Source organism: Ailuropoda melanoleuca, chromosome 20 (genome assembly GCF_002007445.2).
Source record: "Ailuropoda melanoleuca isolate Jingjing chromosome 20, ASM200744v2, whole genome shotgun sequence".
In the NCBI taxonomy this organism is placed as follows: domain Eukaryota; kingdom Metazoa; phylum Chordata; class Mammalia; order Carnivora; family Ursidae; genus Ailuropoda; species Ailuropoda melanoleuca.
Window position 1 is genome coordinate 14,020,551 of NC_048237.1, and position 15,778 is coordinate 14,036,328.

At 45.3% G+C, this 15,778-nt stretch overlaps 1 protein-coding gene and 1 pseudogene across 1 annotated transcript; one reads left to right on the forward strand and one right to left on the reverse strand.

Moving 5' to 3' along the window:
- Positions 1 to 298: 298 nt before the first annotated feature.
- LOC100465862 lies at positions 299 to 3,549 on the forward strand (annotated as a pseudogene).
- A 10,320-nt stretch (positions 3,550 to 13,869) lies between these two features.
- On the reverse strand, positions 13,870 to 15,715 carry NKX2-8 (NK2 homeobox 8). The gene is made up of 2 exons (XM_034648608.1): positions 15,417 to 15,715; positions 13,870 to 14,744 (listed from the first exon to the last, which is right to left on the reverse strand). Exons 1-2 carry the CDS (start codon positions 15,571 to 15,573, stop codon positions 14,182 to 14,184), a joined length of 720 nt encoding a protein of 239 aa, XP_034504499.1. The 5' UTR covers positions 15,574 to 15,715; the 3' UTR covers positions 13,870 to 14,181.
- Positions 15,716 to 15,778: the final 63 nt, after the last annotated feature.

The following is a 15,778-nucleotide window of genomic DNA, read 5'->3' on the forward strand; positions in this document are numbered from 1 at the left end:
GGGACAGTCAGGAAAAACCTCTCTGAGGAGGACATGTTTGAATCAAGGTCTGAAAGATCCTTTGAAGAGGGAGCAAGTGTGAAGAACTAGAAAGAGTTTGATGCCTTTAAAGAACTGGGGGAGGTTCACCGTAACTGACTGTACTGAGTGTGGAGGGGAGGGGAGATTCGGTGGGCGCAGGGCATTGAGACGAAAGCATGGTTCAAATCAAGAAATGAGACTGAATAGTTATGACCCGCATAAGGAAGTTTGGGCACGAGTCTATGAGTAGTGGGTAGCCACTGCAGGTGGTAAACGGATGAGCAATGTGATCGGACCTGTGTCATATAACATCCCTGTGAGTACCGCATGGAGAAAAGTAAACATAGAAGCAAGGAGGAGACTGCAGTAACCCAGCCAAGAGAAGACAGTGGCCCATGACTGGACCAGAGTCTCCGGGAATCATTATGTCTTCCCTCTTTCATAACCTGATGAAGATAAATCTCTGTAGGGTGTGTCAATTTGTTACTGATGTTACTAGTGTTTCTTATTATATGTATTGTATGATGTTTTGACATCTTGGCGCCTTGTGGACAGGGGAAGGACAGCTCTTGCCGGGTTTTGCTAATTCCTTGAGATAGCAACTTGCCTCCCAGCACACCTTTCACAAGCAAACTAACCAATCCAGAGCCTGTGTCAAAAACCACCTCCTCTATCTCACTTTTGCACCGCTGGAGGCAATATTCCTTTGCCCTCCTTACCCTGGGGCCAGGTACAGGGCAACTAGGGACCACCCCTACAGCCCAGAGCCTACTGAAATTAGTCCAACTATCCAACCCTATGCCCCATCGGCTGCTTTTCCTGCCTTACTCATTCCTTCCACACAAACCATAAAGAAAGGTTTTTGCTCGCGTTTCTCCTTGCTCCTTCTGCCTCCTGCCTGACTCTGGTGCTTCTCCACATGGCCCTGCGTGGTGGGGCATGCCCTCTCCTCTTCAGACCAGTGAGTCATGAATCACCTTTTCAATGGCAATTGTCTACTGATCTGTTGTCTTGACCATTCCTGAATAAAGACAAAATCCTGGGTATGTTTTAAAACAAGTTGTATCTCATCTAGGTGAGCCCTGTGATAAGAAAGTCTTGAGAATCCACGACTAGTTCTCTTTAGACCTAAAGAAGGTCTTCATTTCTGCTCTTACGTGCTACCCTACTACGTCATCCACCATAGTTTTACCAGTTTTGGAGGAGAGTTCATGGTCTTTTGTGAATCTTAAATATAGATAGTATTAGATTTAACAATTTGGAGGTCATTGGTGGCCTTGATGCAAAGAGTTTCAGTAGAATGCTGGAGCAAATGCTGATAAGAGTAAGTTTAAAGGAGACTGGGGGTGGGGTACCTGGGTGGCTCAGTCAGTTAAGCATCTGCCTTCGGCTCAGGTCATGATCCTAGGGTCCTGGGACGGAGCCCCCCGTTGCCCCAAGTTGGGATCCCTGTTCAGCGGGGACTCTGCTTCTCCCTCTGCCCTTCCCCCTGCTCGTGCTTTCTCTCTTTCTCTCTCAAATAAATAAATAAATCTTTAAAAAAAAAGGAGACTGGGGGTAGGGTATCTCCTTTGACCATGAAAGAGTTAGCAGCAACAGGAATTACCCTTCAACTACAAACAAACAACTATATGCTTGATAAAATAGATGAAACAATGGTTTTTAGACATTGGACAAAGGCAGCACAGGACTGTGATCACTGAGAGAAGGGAAACAAATGGGATGAGCTTTATGATCTCGCAGCTTACTCTTTAGAGCCAGTTTTCAGGCCATACTGCCGGGAAGAGGAACCCAAAAAACCTAACACTCCTACTGAATTGAAGAGATTAGGATCAAAGTTTGAGGATATCAAGATAGCTAGAATTTAGAAGGCAACATACTGAAAAGCAGGTGCTTCACAGAGAAAAGCTCTGAAGATATCCAGAGGAGTCTTCTTGAGTCTTTGGCTAAGTATGGATCTACACATAAATGTGAGAAACTCCCCAAGGCTGGGAAAGGAACAAGTGCTGGAGATCACACAGTGCTGGAAGGTACACATGTTTCCACCAACCAAAATGAACAGATCCCATAATACATTGGTTGAAGTCCTCAGAAGGATCATGCCTTAGTGATGGAACTAAATTAGTCCAAAATAAAGCCTGTTCTGGACCCACTCTAAGAAAGCTTAAAATCAAGTCTGAAAGGGATTAAAATTATCCACAAGTTCCTTGATTGGATGCCAGAAAAAAATTCAACAATCTTTAATGGAATACAACACAATACAGTAACAAGTAAATCAAAATTCACAATTCTTTATCTGGTTGAAAATTACCAGGCCTTTAAAGAATCAGTGAAATATGATGTACAATCAGATTAAAAGGCAATCAATAGAAACAGAACCAGAAATGACAGAAAATCATGGAATTCATAAACAAGGACCTTAAAACAAGTATTATAAATCTTATAAACATGATCAAAGGTATCAAGAGAAACATAAACTCGATGAGGAGAGAAATGGAAGATATATATTTTTAAAAGATCCAAATAAAATTTTTAGAAATAAAAAGTACAATACTGAAAAGATAAGTGAACTTTAAGACACTGCAAAAGAAACTAAAAACGCATCATAATTAAATTGTTAAAACCCAGTGATAATGGAAAAAATCTTTAAAGCAGCCTGGGGAAACAATACATGTTACAAAAAGAGAAATAAAGATAAAGAATGACAGCAGACTTCACACCAGAAGCCACACATGCCAGAAGACAAACAGAACAACATCTTTAAAGTGCTGAAAGGAACAAAAACATATCAATCCAGAATCCTATGCCGAGTGAAAATATTTTTCAAAAATAAAAGCAAAATAGGGGTGCCTGGGTGGCTCAGTCATTAAGCATCTGCCTTTGGCTCAGGGCGTGATCCCAGGGTCTTGGGATCGAGTCCCACATCGGTTCCCTGCTCCGCTGGGAGCCTGCTTCTTCCTCTCCCACTCCCCCTGCTTGTGTTCCCTCTCTCGCTGGCTGTCTCTCTCTCTGTCAACTAAATAAATAAAATCTTAAAAAAATAAAATAAAAGCAAAATAAAAAGATTTTAAGACTGGGGTACCTGGGTGGCTCAGTTGGTTAAAGCATCCGTCTCTTGATTTCAGCTCAGGTCATGATCTCAGGGTCTTAAGATCAAGCCCAGTGTCAGGCTCTGTGCTCAGCAGGGAGACTGCTTGAGATTCTCTCTCCCTCTCCCTTTGCCCCCCTCTCCCCATGTGCACATATGCATGTGCACGTGGACTCTCTCACTCTCTTTCAAATGAATTAATTTAAAAAATTTAAGACTGCTGTTAGACTGTGCTCACAAGACCCCGCCACTGTGGCGAGTGAGGTTGACTCTGCTGCTCAGCATAGTTTTCTCACAAGACTTTTAGGATCAAGCAATTCCTGGCCAAGAAACAAAAGCAGAATCATCCCATTCCCTAATGGATTTGGATGAAAACTGGTAAGAAAATCAGGTACAACTCCAAGAGGAAACCCTGGAGAAGAACCAGCTTGGGTCTCTGAGGAATAGTCCATGAGATGAGACACATATTTATGCTGTATTCAGATCACTAGTATTTTACTATATCAAGTGGAAAACATCACCACTCTCTGAACAGTTGGACAAGTTTTATTGGGAAAATAATTTTTTTCTTTGTTTCTATGCTTTCCTACTAGTATGTTGGTTCAGTAATAATGATGCGAGAACTTCTGTTTGAAAGAAAATTTTAAGACCAACAAATGCCGAGAAAGTTTATGGCAGGAATCCTATGTCAAAAGAAATAATAAAGGATTCTTGGATCTACACAATGAAGAATGCCAGAAATGGTAAATACGTGCACAAATATAAAAGTTTTTCTTATTTAGAAAAACAACATTTTTTGGGGTGCCTGGGTGGCTCAGTCGGTTAAGCNGTTGTAAGGTTCTTAAATTATATGTGATATGGTATAATATTTTTCAAAACTGAACTGTGATAAATTAAAGATGTAGACTACAGTCCCTAGAAAAACCATTAATTTATAAAATTCATAATCCAATAGTGGAGATAAAATGGAATCATTAAAAAAAAAAGCCTTCGTTTAATCCAAGGAAAGCAGGATAAAAGGTGTATGTCGACATTTTGGGGGTGATGCAAATGTTCTGTATCTTCATTGTGGTTGTTGTCATATGACTACTTACATTTTTCAAAATTCAACAAATTGGTATATTTTATTGTAGGTAAATTCTACCTCAATGAAGATGATAACAAGAGAGAATGGGAGGAAAGAAATTGAAAACCGTGAGTATAGGCAAGTATTTAAAGAGTTTTGCCAAAAGGGGATGATTGTTGGCAAGGGAAGAGGATCAAGAGAAAATATTGGTATATTTAAAATGGGGAGATAGCAGCATGTTTATATGCTGGTGGGAATGATGCAGTTGAGAGAAAAAAATTGATAATGTAGGAGCAAAAGAGCAAAGTTGCTGGAGTGATATCCTCGAAATAGACTGGAGCAGAGAACATTCATCGATGGTAACAGTTGGGAAGACAGAGAATATAAGCAAGGACCTGCTGTTAAGGCAGTGTTGTGGTAGAAATCGATGGGTTCTCTCTTCTGGTTATTTCAGTTTTCACAGTGAAATAGGAACCTGAGTGTCAGAATGGGGTAGGGAAGGGAGAGATGGGAGGTTGATGAGAAACAACATGGTATGAAACAGTCAAGGAGGATACTGGGAGAGTGAATGGTCTAGAGATACCTAGCATGATGGCCTAGAAACACTAAGGACTCATTTCAAGTTAGTGGCCATAAAGTGAGGCCAGTCAGTGTGGTTCTGTGTGTTTCTCCGGCCATATTGTGATGACCGCAGGTGCAGAGCAGATGGAGCGTTGGATTCAACAGGTGTTATAGTTTTGCCTTGAGTACAATGAAGTGAGAGGGGTCAGGAGGCTGAGGGTATGTTCAAGTGAGTGATGATAATGCTTGTTGAGGAATTTAAGTAGGGTAAGGAGGAAAGTGAAGGCATCAAAGGACTGGGGCATAATGAAGTGTGGAAGGACCAATGGATTAGAGTCAGAAGCCTCGAAGATGTACATTCCACGTCAGTCAACAATCCATATTTAGGAATTTATCCTTAAGAAATATTGATGCAGGGGCGCCTGGATGGCTTAGTGGTTAAGCATCTGCCTTCGGCTCAGGGCGTGATCCCGGTGTTCTGGGATCGAGTCCCGCATCGGGCTCCCTGCTCCGTTGGGAGCCTGCTTCTTCCTCTCCCACTCCCCCTGCTTGTGTTCCCTCTCTCGCTGGCTGTCTTTCTCTCTCTGTCAAATAAATAAATAAAATCTTAAAAAAAAAAAGAAATATTGATGCAGATGCACCTATAAGAATGTTCCTTTCAGTATTTTATGTAACAGTGAAATTTATACTACATAATACAGTTCTATAAATATGTATCAGTTAAATAAATCACGGTCCTTGATTAAAAATGGGTTTTGTGTTGTTGTGTGATTATCTGTCAGGTCATATACAAGGCTATCCTGGGGCTTTAGCTGGAAGCTGGAGTGATGAATTTATTCTCTGGCATTCCAAATTACTGTTGTTTGTCCTTCCATTGCTCTAATACCCATATGATGATATAACTAGACTCCCTAGAATAAAAAATAATAAAGTAAATGAGAATGCAATTAGTCCTTGCAGTGGTTTTTATCACCTACGGATTAGTCTTGGGAGTAGTCTCCACAGAACTAGCCCTCAAGTTCAGGGGTAAACACAGTGCCCTTTCTCATTCCTGATGATTACTGCTCATGGAGTGTTCTGGTGCCCTCCTACTTGCCTGTAAAGTTGGGTGTTGACCACTCTCCCAAACGTCCCCAAGAGCCTGTGGTATAGGTGCTGTTCAAAGGAACGGGAAAAGAGCTAGCTCCTCTTTTCTGGAGACTGTAGCATAAAATGTATAGTATAGGTAGTGTATATTTTATAGAATGAAATGTCACAATGTGACCTTACTTCTGGAAATGTAAAGGAAGAATAATAAATAATATCTGTAAGCATGCATATTTGGTCATACACCAGACACTTGAGAACACAAATGTGGCAGACTGTTTCACTATTCAAAATATCCACTGCCCCTCCCTCCCTGTTGATATTAAGCTTGAACATGAGACTGCTTTAGAGACTTAAATGTCGGAAGTGATATATGCCCATTTCAATCAGAAGCTTTAACAGCCATTGTATGATTCTGCCATGTTCTCTTTCTCCTCTGAAATGTATTATATGGGGGAGTAGTCCTTCTGCTTAGGTCTCAGAAGGAAAACAGCGCAGGGCTGCAGGGACATGTAACATATGTGTAAGAAACAATACTTTGTAATTAAGCCACTGAGGTATTGGGGTTATGGGTTTTGTAAAACTTAGTCCAAGCTGATGGCTGTGATAAACTAAACAAATTGAACACTACATTGGATGTATGTAAAAGCTTTAAGTACATCTTGTAGAATGGAGTAAGAACTGCATTTATTCAGTGCTAACTATGACACGCTATTTATGCATTTAATACTCACATTAACCATATGTGATACACGGTATTATCTGTAGATGACAATCGAAGGAACCAGGGCTAATAGTAATTGCACACAATTAGTGTGACAGCCAACATTCAATTGTTTCTTCCCAAATCAAAGATCAGTTGATTTCCCAAGTCCATATTCTTTCCACTCTCTCACACTGCCTTCTGCGTGAAGGAATTCTGAGTTTAGTTGCAGCTTTGGATAGGATGGACCTAGGTGAATTCTTTATTTGTATTCCAACCAGTAAAGGAAAACTTTGTAGACAAGGTAGGAGTTCTACAATTGGAACCATTTGCAGAAAGAAAGAGAGCTAATGACTTAAAGAGAAGGACATTTCCTAGCAAAACAGTCTAAAACCGCGTTCCAAGGCAGAAGTGTGCTGGCTAGATGATGAAACCCAAAAGACTGCTCTGAGGGGCTCTGAGGAGTCCAAGCTTAAGCGTGTCTGTCGTGGGGAGTGAGGCAGTCTTGCTAAAGACCTCCTAGAAACAGGATGAATGGGAAAGGAGGACCTTGTTAAAGCGACCATAGATAGGTATGTTCACAGATAGGGTTGATTCAAAGAGAATTAATTTGGATTTTTTTGGGTAAATATTTCGGCCTTTGTCTTTCTTACATGCAACGATGATCTCTTATCACGTCTGTGCAGAACTATGGAGTCATTAGTTGCTAAGAAGTTAAAGTTCTCACGTTCTTTGGAGCCCGAATCCCCACACTTAAGCTCCTCAGCCTCCCTCTCCGGTCTACAAATCTATGTGATGGCTGAGGCATCACATAGTGACAACGATGGGAAAAAGTTCATAGCAAACAGTCGGCAAAGGTGCCTCTTCAGAGAGACTGAAAGCAACTAAACATTCTAAAATCAATTTAGAATAAATCATTCCTCTGCCTTCTAAGGCTTCACACACATGGGTTTTAGCCGGTGAGCTTTCAGAAGTCCATGATTTACCGTAAGCTGGTGAATTACAGCTTCCCTGGAAACAATATTGCCCTGTTTGAACTCAGGCCAACTTTGAAACAGTCAACATCTTCTAAGTCCTTTTGTCCCAGGTCATAGTCTGGATTTTACCTTGCTAAGGGCAGAAATGGTTGTGGTTCCCAACGCATGACTCTTGATGGAGGAACAATGTGAGGCTGCAATGAAGAAGAAACTGAAGGACAAAGAGGACTTGTTCTTTCCAAATATATATAATCTCTGTCGTTTCTCTTTGTGGTTATAATTTGCAATGATACAAATGAGATTTCCCCCCTGCACTTTTAATCATTTACTTGAGTCTCCTGCTTATTACACCATTGTATTAGCAAGAGATCAAGTGTCATATGAAAATAACTATATTTAAAAGCACAGCTTATTTATACATTTCTGTATTTTCCATATTACCTTACAAAGAAAATACATTAATTTTAGAGTGAGAAAGCCAATATCCTCCCAGTCTTTCTCATTAAGAGAAAAGAACTGAATATTCCCCAAATCTGCTTCATGCCTACTTATATATGTATCACATGAATGTTTCGAATATTTAGCTACTTAAAATTTAAAGGTTAATAGGACAGTTGTGGAATCAGGTTGTTCAGTTGTTGGGCATACCTAAAGTGTTTGAGTACATATTCACGTTCCTCTCAATCAGTGACAAATTAGGTGAAGAAAAGAGAACATTCTTGTAATGTTTCCAGGACAACAAAATTCGGGGAGCTCTATTTTATTCATTTAGTTCCCTCTGGTCCCCCACACACCCAAATTGATAAGATGATTATCTTAAGGTAATGTTTTATCTACCAATATAGAAAATAAGGAAACCCTACGCCATCTCTACGTTTTCACTTTATATGTAACATTCCCTGCAGTGAATTACGAGCACAGTTGAACACTTGGTCAGACAAATGACTGAATCCATCAGTGTGATTAGGCAGTAAAAACAGCTTCCCAGGAGAAGCAGTTACTTCTTTACTAACCATACCGGGTTTCTTTTGTCTTTTCCTGGTATGTTGTGTTTCTTGCTCTGTATTTCAATTTTATTGTAAAAAAACAAAACACAACAAAACAAAAAACCCTCTCTGGTCATTGCACTAAGACTTCTCTGACAATTTCAGACCCTGACATATGATGATTCAGGTTGCCTCTAGTTGAGAATTTACCTCCCAAGTTTAATGTAAATGTAAGCTGATAACTTCTTTAAGAGGGAGAGTTGCTTGCTCAATGCACTATCCTTCAATAAATCTGGAGGAGGAAGGGTAACAGACATCTCAGGTGAGACATTCAAGAGCCCTTTTAATGGATTGTTTGGCACTTTTGTCTCTAGTTTAATTTGCAAACAGCCTCTATTCCCCTCTGAGTGAATTCTGCCAAGTACGCTATCCAGCCCCTAGGAAAGAAGGAAGGGGGGGGCAGTTGGTATTGGAAGGAGAGAAAAGGGACAGTCCAATTCAGAGCTTTTAGCTAGGAAATCCATTTGAAAACCTGTTGACTCATAAAGGACCACCCAGTCAGAATACAGAAGGAAATTAAGCATGACCAAGGTCCCCTCAAATGTTCTTCCCGTAACACTCTACTCACTGAAGCTAGAGTGAAATTATAGCCGCTTTTGAAATTACATGACCTCAATAAGACCTAGAGATTTTTATTGGCCCATAGGGCAGGGTATTGAAGAGAAAATGTTCTTTGACCTATAAAATATGACGATGTCACTTTTCTGGATAAACAATAAAAACTTTCCGCTGAACATGGTTGGAAAAAATAAGAACCCCCATGTTTTTGAAATTTGGGGATATGTGTGTGACTGATTAATAGTCTAATTGATTCTTCCTGGTTAAATCACCACTCTGTGGGTCAGCATTGAAGGCGAGACTGTTTGTTTCTTTGGTGAGCTTAGAGACTGAGTAGCATGAATGGTGGGTAGAAAGGAGAAAGGGGAATGTCATATACCTTTAGTTATTAGTCTGGTTTGGGGGTTTGGTAGTGAGTTAAACGATGCAGAATTGGAATTCTAATAATAATTAAGGAACCATTTAGTAAATCCCCTCCCACATATGACTTGGAAAAATGATGAGTGACCTGGAGCAATAAAATTTCTCATGCAGATCTTGAATAGTAAACAATGCAATCACATCCACAGAAATAATCCTGGGGGAGGGAGACTACTTTCTCACCACCTCAAAAGCTCCTCTGACTCTCTATTGTCCATGGTTACAGATTACCTGCCTAGGCTGGTTAACTGAAACACGCAGAACAGATAAACTTGCTCAACAAACTATTTAACCATGCTAAGCCCAAAATTATCCTGCCTGAACATTTTATGCCTAAGTCTAAAATGGTTTAATGTAATGTGTGTGTATGTGTGTGTGTGTGTGTGTGTGTGTGTGTAAGAGGCAAGTTAATTGTGTGTGTAAAAGGCAAGGGAATAAGAAACATCTAAACACCATTGTTAGAAGGGAAGGTGTAGGTTAACCTGGGCTCAAATAACTTCCTTCTAACCCATCAGTAGCACATTATCTAAGATTCTAAAGTGCTGAATTGGTCAGATAAGAGACTTGCTAAGATGTAAGTTCCTTTGAACCATGAGGAAAGAAAATTGAAGTGAAAATTGCAATCTCCACCCACAAGAGACTTAAGTGAGATGAAGTGAAAAGTGTTTACAATGGAAGAAAAGAGGGAAAATGTGAAGAGGATGATATTTAATAATAAAGATAACACTGGAGACCCAGGAAGGAGGAAGATGACTGGGGAAAGGGCCAGCAAAGCCAAAGCCATAAAGCTCCATGGGGGCCTGGGCCTGGGGGTTGGGAAAGCTTAGGGGAGCTTATCAGAGTCAGCAGTGACTTTGCCAAATGCCCAGTGGACAATTGGTGTCAAGACAGCAGCAGCAGATGTTTTTCTGGAAGAAGAATGGTGGAATGATAGTCACAGGAAAATATTGTGCCCTGCACCAAGAGGAGTGTTTCACTGACAGCTGGACAAGAACTCACACAAACAGACACAGGGCAACACAGAGGCTGTGCGCTCAAGCCGGATGTTTGGTACAGGAGGAGAGCAGGAGGGGGCAAGGAAAAAACAGACAAGAAAGATGCTAAAGAACATGTCTCTTAGAGAAGCATCTGTAAGGTAACCAGGACTTCCATCTGGGAGAAATAAAACATGAAGAATGGGAAATTGTTCCCACCATGCAGTGAAATAGGTAGGGTCTGGAGCTAGAATGCCTGCGTTCAGTCCCTCTCTGTCACCTCCTAGCTGTGTAACCCTGGACAGGTTACTTATAACCTCTTTGGCCTTTAGTTTCCTCATCTGTAAAGTGGGACTAGCAGTACCATCTCATGGGTTTGTTGTGAAAACTGAATAAGTTTATCGAGTAAAAGAACTTAGAATATTGCCTGGGATCCAGGAAACATAAATAAATGTTAGAAACTACTGTGATATCATGTGAGCAGCTTCTGTGAGTGGCCCTGAGGTATTCATAAGACTGGTATGGGGGGCACCTCGGTGGCTCAGTTGGTTAAGCATCTCCCTTCAGCTCAGATCATGATCTCAGGGTCCTGGGATCGAGCCCCACATTAGGCTCTCTGCTCAGCGGGGAGTCTGCTTCTCCCTCTCCCTCTCCCTTTGTGCTCTCTCTCCCTCTCTTGCTTTCTCTCAATAAGTACATAAAATCTTTAAATAAAAAAAGACTAGTTTATGACGGGGTTGGGTAGCATATACATTATCTCATCAAAATTACAATCGTCCTCTTTAAGGGCAGTCTGCAGGGTGGCTAAGTGTGGGTTAAACAAAGGATGATGATAACATTTTAGGAGGTTTACAACTGCTTTCGACAATTCACTTACTCCCACCCATCGAGCCTCAGTTTCTATCTGTAAAATGGGGGTATGATATATACAATACGTAAGGTTTCTGTAAGATGAACTGTGAAAGTGTCTTGAACAATGCCTGGTACACAGTAAGTTTCAAAACAGACAGTGAATCCCCTTTGGGATGTTGGTGATGGGTGGCGGGTTTAAAATACTCTCATCTAGGGAGGGAGATCCTAACTGCTCTCCCAGTTGCCCATAGAGAGGTCTTGGATTTAGCTTCTCTTGTCAATGCCTAGAAGAACTGATCTTTTAGGTCACACAGAAAATTGACATTCATTTTCGCAGCTTGTCTCAGGTGTGAACGGAAGAAAAATGACAGCCTGAGTCTCTAAAATGGGTCAGTGGTGATGGGAATATATTTTTAACTCTTCCTGCAGTTTTTCCTCTCTAAAAGAAGGGGCTTAAAGAAAAGGAGCAAGAGGAAGCAGGTAACAGTTTCTACATCATGGGGGTCCAGATGCTAATGTCACAGGAAATTTCTGCCCCCCTCCTGCCCAGGATACCAGCTGGCTTGCTGGTGGGCATCCTGCCATGGCTTTGACCACCTCACTGGGAAGCAGGTCTTTCTTATCGTGGTTGGACCTCTCGATGAATTTGGCTGAGGACATGCTCTCCCAGAGCCTCCTGGGAAGAGGGTCTCTTCATGATTCAGACCCCTCAGTATAGACCTCATATTCAATAGGCTCTCTCCACTTTGCACACACCAGGACCTACTTCCTCTGTAACTCCAGGAAAAGAAAAGGCAAGAAACTGAACACTTTCTCCCAAATATTCAGGTCTTTGCCACCACCAATAGCCGAAAACAAAGCTACAGATCTTTACCGCCATTCTTGGAGAAAACACTCCTTCTGGAGGAAGAGCATGGAAGAGCCAAGCACCCAGCCAGCTAACCACAGGGGCATGTCCGAGCCAGGGCCATCTTCAGAAATCCTTTCCTCCTTTTCATTCCCATCTGCTCTGCCAGGGCTAACTGGGAAGCCCCCAGGGTGGTTTCCAATATATGTCTTACAATGTCCAGGCTCCCTCCCCAGCAATCATTTATTAGAAAGAGGTTTTATGATACAAATTTGATAATCTCCCATGCACACTGGCACTGTTCTAATTGAAGTTGTAAGCCCATAAAATTCAAGCCTTTTGTCTTCCTGAAGGCCACAAGGTTTAAAAAGGTTTAAAAAGATACTATTGTCCTCTCTAACACCCACGACATTGTCACCAGGGACTGATTAAACAGAGTCCTGAATTGAAACAGTGCGGATTTTGTCTAGGTCCTTTTCAGGCCTGACAATGCCCTTTTCAGTTCCCAAGACAAAAGGAGGTTTAAGGATCGAGATTCTTCTGAGATAACCGCATCCATATGGAAGGCAAGGTGGCCAGCAGCTGAGACCCAAACACCCCACTCCCTTCCCCCTCTGTCCCCTCTCTCTCCCCACGCCCCAAAATTCCAGGTGATAACACTGCTTTGGCCACCCTACCTCTTGGGGGGGGGGTGTGGAAGAAAAGGAGCGTCTCAAACTGGCCCAATGCCTACTCCCCACAGGCCTCACTGAGCCCTTGCTCCCTTCCCTGGATCTGAGGCCTGAACGGACCCTCCTCAAGCACGTCCCCTTGCGGTGGGCACCAGGGCGGCAGGGCGGCCCTTCTCTGGGAGAGTAAACACATGCATAGGAAGCCCCAAAGCTGCGAATACCGAGGCAAAGGGCAGTTACAAATTCCAAGGGTGGAACCCTAGATCTCTAAACTTCGAGGGCATCGGGACCGCGGGTGAAATGAGAACCACCAGCAGATCCCACACCTACGTCGGCCTACCCGGGCTCTCCAAAGCTGTCTTCCCTCAGCCGGCAGCCCCGAGGAGGGTCATTTCCCCACCACTCTTTGATTTCTTCATTGCGTTACCTCCCTCCCCATTCCCCTTCAGCCAGGTGTAGAGCTAAGAAAAGGGAGGAAATCACAGATGCCAAGCGAGGCACTCGAAGGCTTAATTGGGATTTACAAATTCTCCGGGTGCTCGGGCGCTCCTCGGGTCCTGAAAGGACAGCTTGCGACCAGGCCTGAGCTGCTCCAACGCAGTACGCTCTGCCCCCAGCCCAGCTGGCACGTCCCCAGAGAGTCCTTGTGGGGGAAGCTTATTATGTCCTATCCTGGCCAACTGGGCTGACTTTTGCTGTCTGAAACACCAGCAGCTTCGGGAGCCCAGAGGGGCCTCCAAGTCACCTCCCGCCACCTCCCACCGACAGGGATCCCAGGGTTTCCTTGGCTTCTTCCCCCGCACCTCCCTCCCTCCACCCCTTCCCCCAATATCTTCCTAAAGCTGCGTCGGGACTGGGACCTGCCCTTCCACCCAACCCCGGGTGGGGAGAGTGGACTGGCGCCCTCAACTCCAGTCCGGGAGTTCCATCTACGTTCCAGACAGGCGCTCAGGGGACCCAACCCTACACGTTTTATTCTCGCACCACAAGGAGGAAAAATATTCTATTTCTTTAAAAATAAGTTGCTTCCCATACAAATAGCTATTTAAAAATATACAAATAAGGTTTAAGCAATAAAATCTAGTTCCGGGGCTGGCGGTCGAGGGAAGAGGAGAGGGGGAAATGCTGGCTAAATTTCCCTGCTCAGCGGCTGGTGAGGGCGGAGCAGGGGACCCCTGCGCCAAAGGAGGTGGGGCCCGCAGAGAGGTGGGGCCGGGGGAACCCTCCGGACCTCAGCTTCCAGCCCTGCTTGGGCCACAGAGTCACTCCAAAGTCCGGGGTAGCCCCAGGTGCCCGCGCCCCGCAACGGCCTCACCAGTTCCAAGAGACCAGGGCTGGGGGCGCTAAGTGCTGGTAGGCGGGGAAGAGGCCGAGAGCCGAGCAAGGCCCAAAGGCGGCGTAGCCTGGCAGAGGGCAGGCGGCGGCCGGGGACGCGCCGCTCTTGTCCTGGGCGGAGGTCGTGCTTAGGTCGCCGCTGCCGCAAGGCTGCCCGTCGCGCACCAGCACGGGGACCACCACGCGGCGCAGCAGGCCCGGTGCGGCGCGCAGCTCGGCAGCGGCTGCCAGGTCAGGCGACTCCGCCGCCCCCGGCGTGCCGGGTGCGCGCGCGCGCTTCAGCTTGTAGCGATGGTTCTGGAACCAGATTTTGACCTGTGTGGGCGTGAGGCGAAGCAGGCGCGCCAACTGCTCGCGCTCGGGCGCGGACAGGTAGCGCTGCTGCCGAAAGCGTCGCTCCAACTCCAGCGTTTGAGCCTTGGAGAACAGCACCCGGCGCTTCTTCCTCTTTTCAGCGTCTGAGCCGGGAGACACCGGCCGAGTGGACGACCGCTGCGACGAGTCGGGCGGGCTGGTCTCCGGGCTGCTCTCGTCCGAGGCTAGGGGCGGCAAAGGAGACACGGCCTGATGAGAACGCCGGCTCCGCCGAGCGCCGGCTGCTTCTCGCGCGCGCGCGTGGAGCCACTGGCCGGAGGGCGCCGCCACTCGCCCGCGGCTTTAGGTCTGAGACCATTTCCTACCCTGGGCCCACATCTGGACACCCACCTCTCCAAATTCAGTGACCTCATTTATACCACAACCTGAGACCGCGCCTCCTAAGATACTCACCCGGGCCCTCTTAAAACAAGTCCACACTGGTCGCTGCGCTAGCAGAGGAATTTACCGCAAGCTGGGTCACCAACCCAGGCCACCTCCAGGTCTACTGCAATAGTTTGCCGAGGTTTGCAAAGCCTTGGAGAGCTAAGTTCGCCACTGCTGCCCATCTCAGACCGAGGCCTGAGAACGTAGCCGTGTTTTCAGACATTTAAGGGCCGTTTCTTAAATATTTAAATACTGTGACCTCTAGAAACAGAAACCCAGATCCCGGGTGTCAGTGCCAGGCGCAAGGATCTGCTCTCAGGATGTGCTGACTCTGGCGCGAATGGCATAGGGTTTGAGGACGACAGAGCCTCTGGTGCAAAGACTGGTTTCGACTTCCCAGTCTCGCATGGGTTGGGCGCGTGGTTCTGCTCCCCTCTCCCCATTCCCGCAGTGGTCCTCCGCTTACTCACAGGGGTAGTGGCTGCGCTCGGATTCCAACCAGGTGGCGCAGGGGCCGGGCCCGGGAGCGCGTAGCTCCGGCTCCCGCCTCCGCAGGTGCTGTGCGTCCTGCTCGGGTAAATCCAGGAGGCTGCGCACGGTGAAGCTGAGGCGTCCAGAGGTGGCCATGGCCAAGGAGGGGAAGGAGGCGGGGGCGGGGCAGGCTGGGAACCAAGGGGCGGCTGGGGACGCCGCTGCTACGGGCGGGCGCCAGAGGCGCACGCCATGCGCTGGCTGCCGGGATATTAGCGCGTTTACAGCGGAATCTCTGTTTATATAAACAGCTCTTCCCACCCGGGATGCTTTGAAAGCCGAGGTCCGGGTCTCCAGGGTG